This window comes from Cotesia typhae, unplaced genomic scaffold (assembly GCF_013202065.1).
Source record: "Cotesia typhae breed Kobodo isofemale line unplaced genomic scaffold, CoteBio_Ctyphae contig_9, whole genome shotgun sequence".
Taxonomy (NCBI): Eukaryota; Metazoa; Arthropoda; class Insecta; order Hymenoptera; family Braconidae; genus Cotesia; species Cotesia typhae.
The window spans coordinates 458,450-468,368 of record NW_027423770.1 but is presented as its reverse complement, the minus strand read 5'-3'; the positions used below and the strand labels follow the sequence as shown (position 1 = coordinate 468,368).

General features: G+C 34.2%; 1 protein-coding gene across 1 annotated transcript; it reads right to left on the bottom strand.

The window, feature by feature from the left end:
- Positions 1 to 2,960: 2,960 nt before the first annotated feature.
- Positions 2,961 to 7,723, bottom strand: LOC141533459 (uncharacterized). The gene is made up of 3 exons (XM_074252353.1): positions 7,637 to 7,723; positions 7,227 to 7,547; positions 2,961 to 3,167 (listed from the first exon to the last, which is right to left on the bottom strand). The coding sequence occupies exons 2-3, from the start codon at positions 7,536 to 7,538 to the stop codon at positions 2,961 to 2,963; spliced, it is 519 nt and encodes a 172-aa protein (XP_074108454.1). The 5' UTR covers positions 7,539 to 7,547; positions 7,637 to 7,723.
- Between the last annotated feature and the right edge of the window lie 2,196 nt (positions 7,724 to 9,919).

Sequence of the window (9,919 nt, the reverse complement as noted above, 5' to 3'; positions counted from 1 at the left end):
TAAACTGTTGTATACTTCTGGATCATCATACAAAGATTTTTCAACCTCTTGTTTTTGAACATGTGGTTTTTCTTCTTTTTTAATATTTTCCCCTTTCAACTTTGAAGATTCAACTATACTCTGGAGTGGTGTCACAATAGGCTTGAATATTTCCTCCATAGCTTTCTCAGCTGTATTTTTACCCAACTTCAACATCTTGTCCTTCCGTCGGATGGCATCACTGGCTTGAGATATCTGATGCAGAATATCTTTCTGCTTTGATATTTCTTCAGGCTTCATGTTGACAGGTTAACGTCTACAGCATGTATGACTATCACACTCTAAAGTACCTCAATTTATACTAATGAAGCAGTCGAATCCTTTGCGATACCTACCACTGTTCAATTCACTGTCTTTATCTATTACCACAAACCCATATTTATTCCAACATGCCGAGCATAAATCTCTGAATGAGTTGTACGACATGTCTGTATTGACATGATCATTATAAATATGCTTCAGATTCATTTCATCTTGACGGAATAGCACGAGAAAGTTTGCGTTATCTCTAATCAGATGCTTAGGTATTCGTGTATAAGTTTGACAGAGATAAAAGCTATCAATATCTTTGTGTCGACCCATGCAGAAAAAAGCCTTGATGTGATCCTGTTTTTCACAAGCAACATCATCAATTATCATCAGGGAGTTAGGTTTTGCATCTTCACGCTTGATTACAGCCTCATGATCGCTGAATGTGAAGAATTCAATACCATCAATCTGTTTAAGCAGTGTTTCGAGAAACTGATACTTTGGTTGGTTAAGAGACTTTGAGTAAAGATATATATTCTCAAACCTCAAGCCGTTTGGATGTACAATAAGAGACAGTAGAGCGTTGGTCTTTCCACAGTTTGATGGTCCGCAAAACACTGCATGGATACTGTTGGGAAGTAAAGCACCGTGTCGTTTGAGTTTCACACCGGTTCCTTGAACAATTTGATCAAAATTGATAACTGGCAACTGAGCTCTTGGTTTGTTGTCCATGACTGCTGATTGTATTCTGAGCTCAAGAGGTATATATACCGGCTTATATAGATAAGCGAGTCAGTCTTCGATGTGACATGTCTGAGAGCAGACCCGGTAAAAGTTTGTTCAAAAACATAATCAATAAGCTCCCACTTGAACTCCATATCCCTGGGTACCAGTACTGCAGTCCAGGTACAAAGTTAGCTAAGAGGTTAGCTCGAGGTGATCCAGGCATAAATCCTCTGGACGCTGCGTGTAAGGAACACGATATAACTTACTCTAAAAATCGTGAAAATTTGGAAGCCCGTCACGAGGCTGATAAAATTCTTGCTGAGAAAGCGTGGCAACGATTTCAAGCGAGGGACGCTACTATTGGTGAAAAAGCTGCTGCTTGGAGTGTAAATAAAATCATCAAGTTAAAAAGACGTTTCGGTATGGGTCTTAAAAAAGAAAAACCTATTCTTAAGCGTAAGACAATTAAAAGAAAAACAATGAAGCGTAAGATAAATAAACGCAAAGTAGTCAAAAGAAAGACTTCCATGAAAAAGGATGTTGCTCTAAGACAGATTGTAGATGGAGCTAAAAAGTCTATGCAACCTGGTGGCGATCCGGTTAAAACAGCCCTTGAAGGTGCCCGCAAGGCTGTCAAGAAAGCTGGTGGAAAGAAAAACATTCGATTGCCTCGTATTCTACCAGTTCCATCAAAGATTGGTGGAGTACTTCCTTTCTTGATTCCCCTGTTCGCAGGGTTATCAGCAGTTGGTGCTCTGACAGGTGGAGCTGCAGGTGTTGCAAAAGCTGTGAACGATGCAAGCGCAGCTAAAAATCAACTTGTTGAAAAGAAACGTCACAACTTGAAGATGGAGGAAATAGCTGTAGGTAGAGGATTATATCTCAAACCTTACCGAAGTGGTATGGGGCTCTATCTGAAACCATACCTAGAGAGAACTGGTTGTAAGAAGTCAAAAAACCAGTAGAGCTACCACATCGAGCGCTGACTAACATCGATTTATTAAAGTATGCCAAGCTACTTGAAATTCCAAATTTTCGTGGAGTTTTCATGAGAAATGATTTACCAAAATCTGGACCAAAGATAAATGAATCAGCTATAATAAATTTAGATGATAAACTTGGACCTGGAACTCACTGGGTTGCATACAAGAAGAATCATGATCAAGTAATTTATTTTGACAGTTTTGGCAATCTGCAACCCCCACAAGACTTGATGAAATATCTCGATGTTGGTAGCGTAAAGTACAATCATAAAAGATATCAAGACTTTGATACAATCATATGTGGACATTTGTGCTTAAAATTCCTGGCTGGACAACTATAAATTGAAGTGACTCGGGAATACAAGCATCAGTCATGGCAGAGTCATTCACCTTGACACTATCTGGATACTCCTCCATACTGGAGGCAAATTATTTTCCACCGATTGAGTTATCATCAACAAAAAATTATGTACTTGGACTCGTTAAGCTTCTAACATTCAATTCAATACCAAATATTGATGTTGGTGCTAATAAATTTTATGTGTCATCAAAAAGATCCAAAAGAAATATAATCAAGAGATTTCAAGAAATAACTATACCAACAGGGAGTTATGAAATTAAAGATATTGAAACTTATATAAACAAGACATTACCTGAACTAAGTTTCACTTTAAAAGCAAACAACAATGAGTTGAGAAGTGAAATAAAATGTGATCAATATATAAATTTTGAACCTGAAGATTCCATTGGATCATTACTTGGATTTACCAATCGGGTTCTTGAACCTAACATAACTCATAAATCTGATTTACCAGTGAAAATATTAAAAATCTATGCTCTGAGAATCGAGTGCAATATAACTACTGGATCGTACATCAATGGTGAGAAGAATCATACAATCCATGAATTTTTTCCAAGGGTTCCAGCAGGATATAAAATAGTGGAAGTGCCAACAAACATCATTTACCTGCCAGTCGCCGTACGAGCAATACACAACTTGAGACTACGCATTGTTGACCAAGACGGGAGAATAGCAAATTTCCGTGGCGAGACGATAACGATAAGACTGCATATAAAAAGTCTGTAATGGGTATCGTATACGAGACAAAGACTGGTAGTGGGTATAAAAGGATTGCAGCATGCCCAAAGATTATCAGTCATCATCAAGCTCTGAAAGTGTTAACACATCAGAACAGAGAGTTCCTAAAAAGTCTAGGACTAAAATTACGTGGAAAATTCATAAGATAAAAATAAATTTTTGTTGTCTAGCTTGCGTTATACCATGGCGGAAATCTTAGATATAAAAAAATCGATTATTTTCGATGAATCTATTGCACACTGTGAAGCTCATTCACACTTGCCATATGCATCATCTACATTCAACAACAGTGATGAAATCAGGATTGCTGTTCAACATCAAGATCTGTGCTTGCTCCCAAGCAAGAGCACATTAAATTTTTATGGAAGAATGAGGAAAGCTGATGGTACTGCTGTAAGTGCTACTACGAAGATGGTCAACATGGCTGTTTGTCATATGTTTGAAGAGATACGTTATGAGCTCAATGGTGTAGAAATCGATAGATGTAAGAATGTTGGTATCACCAGTGTTATGAAAGGATACGCTTCTCCGAGCCCGGGACAACAAAATATTCTGGAAAATGCTGGTTGGATTGTTAATGAAGATGACAACAAGCTGACTGATAATAGCGGTTACTTTGATGTCTCAGTACCGCTGAGTTTCATTCTTGGATTTGCTGAAGATTATCAACGAATTATCGTGAATGCCAAGCATGAATTGATACTGATCAGATCAAATACTGATCAAAATGCTTATGTTCTTACCGTTGAGAATGAAAATGTTTCAATTACGATTCAAAAAATTGAGTGGATTGTACCGTATATAACAATGTCTGACAAGCAAAAAATCGAGGTGTTGAATTACATAAACTCCGATCCAGCTATCCCAATCAGTTTCCGGACTTGGGAATTGTATGAGTATCCACTGCTACCAGCTACCAACAAGCATATTTGGATAATCAAAACAACAAATCAGCTTGAGAAACCTCGTTTTGTTATCCTTGGATTCCAAACAGCAAGAAAGAATCAACCGGATCAAAATGCAAGCGAGTTTGACCACTGCAACATTAGAGACATTAAGCTGTTCTTGAACTCTCAGAGTTATCCATATGGAAATTTGAACCTCAACATTGTGCATAATCAGTATGCCTTGATGTATGATATGTACACAAATTTTCAAAGTGCTTACTATGGAAAAGAAGCTGAACCGCTATTGGCTAAATTTTCTGAATAAAGCACCTCTGTATATAATTGACTGTTCCAAGCAGAACGAGTCAATCAAGTCTGGACCTGTGGATATACGCCTGGAATTTGAATCATCAGTACAGTTTCCAAATCAAACTGCTGCTTACTGCTTGATAATTCACGATCGAATAATTGAGTACAATCCCATTAGCAGCACTGTGAGAAAACTTACTTAATGGTGCAGTTTGATCCCAAACCCACCATACATTACATGTATGTATGGGACTTTGCATCCAGACAAGCGAGGAAAGGATCATGGGAACAAGCAGCAAGAGACGGAGAACGATTTCACCGACGAATACAACAAATAAATAAAATTATTGATCCTGTACTAATCAATAAACTTAATGTAATTAAAAATAGTAAATAAACATGATGTAATTAAAAATAGTAAATAAAGAAAAACTTTTTTATAATTTTGGGTTTTTAATTATAAACCTTACTATAATAAATACGAAATATATTAGTAACATTACATAGATTTAAACTTTTTCATTAATTGCACAGTTGGTATAGATGGTGTGTAAATGAATTTAAATTTATTGTATGATGTACCGATGTCATACAAATAAATCTTTTCACCATTATTGATAATATTCTTCATCTTTGCAAGTAGATGCGGCTTATTCAAAAACTTCTGGTTGCATGCAGCAGGGAGAAACGTTGAACAAGTGTTGTCTAAGCATATTTCAACGTTGAATCCAAATTGTGTTCTAACTATTCTGATGTTTGTGATCTCATAATTATGCCCAGTTTCCAATTCATGCATTCGCCTGAATGGTAGACGGCACCCGTACATCCTGGTGATGATAGCAGATTCCAGCAGCAGATTCCAGCAGCGGGTAGCAGATTCCAGGACCAGATAGCAGATTCCAACAGCAGATTTCGGCAGCAGGTAGCAGCTTCCAGGGTAGCAGAGTCACTACAGTATTTTACTATGGTACTTCACAATATTTCACTGTAAACTCGTACTTCACACTGTAAACTTGTACTTCACTGTTGTGAAGTACGCTCTCAGCGAGCTGCTTTTATAGCCAGAGGATACTATGCAGTTACCCCTCACTCTTCTACCTCAAAAACGGTTTGATGACATCATCTACTGCGCAGTTAGAAGTAAAACAAAGAAAACTGCGCAGTTACGCGACCTTGAACAGGTTCAAACCTGTCCGATGACGTCATCTTCTACGCAGCAGAAATAGAACAAAGAGAACTACATAACCTTGAACAGACTCAAACCTGTCTGATGATGTCATCTACTACGCAGTTCAAAACTCTACCGTTTAGTTTGAATAACCAATCAAATTATTATTAATTAATCAAGAAAAATAATTAACCAATAAGATTATCGAGTGGTGGGGGTAAAATCCAGAGATCGGGTTATAGAAATGTTGAATTGATTGTAAGAGTCATCATTCAGTCACTCTTCGTTGTCAAGAGCAGTAAAAATGGAGATCATTCTAGACATTCAAGGATTCAGAGGAGCTGATAATCGCTTTATTGTTAAGGAGTTGGCCTCAATAACAATTCAACATGATATTAATAATATTGAAGAGTTATCATGCACACTATTTCAACCGCCATATCACCGGAAGGTGTTACCAGTCAATTATCAACGTCTGAATACCTGGCTGATCCGAAATTATCATGGAATCGGTTGGAATGCTGGAACAACTTCATATTACAAGCTCAAAGAAGTTCTCAATTATTTAACTTGTAATAAAAAAATTATTTATGTCAAAGGTATCGAGAAAAAGTTATGGGTTCAAAATTTAATTGATTGTAATAATAAAATTGTAATCGATCTCGATAATTTCAAATGTCCCTCTCTAAAAAGTATGAAAATTTATAACAATCATTTTTGTAATTATCATGATCGTTTATCTGATTTATGTGCCTTGGAAAATGTAAAAAATTTAAAAGATTGGTTTGTAAGCACTCAATAAATCTAAAATAAATGAATTATAATTGTTATTATTATTTCATCCTAACACATTTAATTAAGAATAGAATTAATTATTATTAGTTATTAAATTCAAATAATTTTCCAACACTACTACTGATATTAATACTTATCAACAGATGGCGTAATGGTTTTTGATTTTTTAATTATGATAATCAATAATCAGTTTTTGTTTTTCTAAAATTTTATAATTAATATTTGTTTAAATTAAAAGTCATGCATTATTTTATATAACCATTTAAAAATAAAAACTGAGTATTGATTTTCAAAATATATCGCTAGAAGATTTTTGGATTTGACGATTTAGAGCACATCAACCCCATATTAGTTTATCAAATAATAATAATAATAATTTTTGAAATAAAGATAAATAATTATTATTTTCTAATATTTTGTTATTAATATTATTAACTTTGTTTAAATTAAAAGTTGTATGCTATTTTATAAAGTAATTGAAAATAAAAAGTGAGTATTAATTTTCAAAATATATCGCTAGAAGATTTTTGGATTTGACGATAGAGAGCACATCAACCCCATATTAGTTTATCAAATAATACATAACTTTTAATTTAAATAAATATTAATAATATTAATAACAAAATATTATAAACTAATAATAATTATTTATCTTTTATTTAAATTAAAAGTCATGTATTATTCTATATATGTATATATAACTAGAAAATTTTTTTAATATTTTTGAATTGACAGCTTTCACGCTCTAAGAATAAACTGATAGTAGATGGCTCTAGTACAAGAAGCGCGAAATTCAAACTATCATTACGATAAGTAACTTAAAAAAGTATGATTAAGTATAACTTATTGAATTTGAATTATAAATATTAATCTTAAATTAAAAATGTGAGGAATTATAAATAAAAACAATGAATTATTTATATTGAAATCCAATATTTTATTGATTAAATAATTCCACTGTTCATTTTTACATCAAGACTAGAATTAATAAATTCAAATTTATTATATTTTCCACCATGATAACGCAGAAACAGATAGTTTGAATCTATTAATTCATTCAAACTCTTCATGAAGTTATCATCTTCTAGATGTTGAATAGTTCTTGATGGTAGATAAATGTTAAATTCATCGTTTATATTAGCAACAATCCTAGTTCCATACTGAGTTGTAATAGCTTTGATACCGTTAATCTTATATTCTCGATTAAACTCCAACTCATTCATTTCCTTAACAAGAAGAATCCCAGTAAGACAATTAACCTCATTTATCTTGGTAAGATCCATGATTGATTGCTGTAAGAATTTTTTTTTTAATTGTAATGGTTGATTAAATGATTCTTCATTTAATTCATATTTTGATTAGACAGTAAATGAATACTTACAATTAGTAATACTGATAGGTAGAAGATGTATATCACCAAGAACTTGTACTTCAACTTGTAGTCACCACCAGCTCGTACTTTACTGGAGACGTGTACTTCGTTTTTGTGAAGTAAGCTCTCGGCAAGCCGCTTATATAGCCAGAGGATACTCCACAGTTACCCCCCCCCCCGCTCCTCTACCTCAAAAACGGTTTGATGACGTCATCTACTACGCAGTTAGAAATAGAACAAAGAAAACTGCGCAGTTACGCAACCTTGAACAGGTTCAGACCTGTCTGATGACGTCATCTACTACGCAGTTAGAAAATTCTAGAACAGAATGAGTCATCTACTGCGCAGTTATATGACCTTGAACAGGTTTAAGCCTGTCTGATGACGTCATCTACTACGCAGTAGAAATAGAACAAAGAGAACTACGGAGTTACGCGACCTTGAACAGGTTCAGACCTGTCTGATGACGTCATCTACTACGCAGTTAGAAAATTCTAGAACAGAATGAGTCATCTACTGCGCAGTTAGAAGTAATGCAAGCTGTCACCAGATGGCGTTGCGTGAAATCCTTCTCGCAAGTAGTTGACATAACTTAATTTTAAATATATAGAACATGGATATACCATATTACAAATGCGTAATCCTGAACTATTGATCTGTTATGGTTGAGCCGAAGGCAGGTTAATAGTTGAGGATGCTTTTTTAACCTCAAAATGTTGAACTTGAATTCAAAATGACGGAAATCAGATTCAAAATGGCGGATTAAAATGGCGGATTCACAAATCAAAATGACGGATAGCAGCCATCAGATGGTAGATAGCAACCACCAGATGGCGGATAGCAGCCACCAGATGGTGGATAGCAGCCACCAGATGGCGGATAGCGAATTCACAATGGTGGATAAATTTTTAAAATGGCGGACAGTAAGATGGCAGCGGAATTCACCACCAGCGCCACCTGCAAAACCTCGACCATACCTCAAACTGTCGGTGAAACAGGTCGCCCATATCGACAGGTGGTACTTAGCATGGACATGGACCCACAAATCTGTTTTACCGACGGAGCCAGATCCCCTGATACCTTACTAATGTTGAAGTTGTCATACTTGATAAAATGCACATCATTATAATTGTATAATCATACAAATAATTAAAATAATTTATTTTTTCCAGAATAAACGTTTATACTTTTCTCTTGATGGAAAAATTACTATTACTCGTAATATGGGTAATATTATTCGCGCTTATATATCAAGAGACGTAGCACTGTCGTTTGTCGCAGTTAAATCAACTTCAAATAAAAAAGTTTTCAAAGATACGACTTTTTTCACTTGTATAAAAAGTAAGTAAATCATTATATAGTGCAGCATTACTTTCGTTGATAAGTAATTAATTATTTCTTAATTGTATGCTATTTTTTTATACATGATTATTCTTATTTTTTTATTATCACTTATTTCATTACGTACATAATTGATTTAAATTTTCATTTTAGCTGCAGTCAGACAGAAATTTCAAAATAATGAAGAAATTATTCCTGATAACAAGTTGCATCAAGCATTATCTTCAGTATTGAATAATGCTAAAAATTGGGATGGTCACAGAGTTTCAAGAATAAAAAAACAAGCATCTAATGAACATAAATAAAAAACATCGTTATTATCCTATTCATTTTTTTTAATCATTTTTTTTTGTTGTGAAAAATATTCTACCAAAAAAATTAATAAGAATTAATTAGTTGGTTAAAAATATTTAATAAACATATTTAATATATAATTAATAATATTTATTTAATAATAACATAATAGTGTAATGATAAATATAATAATATATGAAATAACACATTTATAATATCAATTGATAAATTTGTTTTATCAAACAATTTTCTCGAGACCAAACACTTGTGTTTCTTAAAGGGACCGGACCGGGCATACCCGATTTGAATTAGCCAAGGTATATAACGCAGATTATTGATTTGGATCCGATTAGGAAAATCTCATCCAGATTCGATTAGGAATTCCGAATCGGGTCCTGATAAAATTTTCCTGATCGGGTCCAGATAAGGTTTTCCTAATCGGGTCCAGATTAGGTTTTCCTGATCCAGTCCAGGCAAATCATCTGCGTTACATTCATTATATGGTCTAGATCGGGCATGCCCGGTCCGGTCCTTCTAAGGATCACGAAAAAATTTCTAGTCGGGTATAACCTTCGGATATAATCAAAAAGCGATCATTTTAGTGAGCTTTATAATTAATTGAATTTCCCAACAACGAATAAATTTGTAACTTTCGAG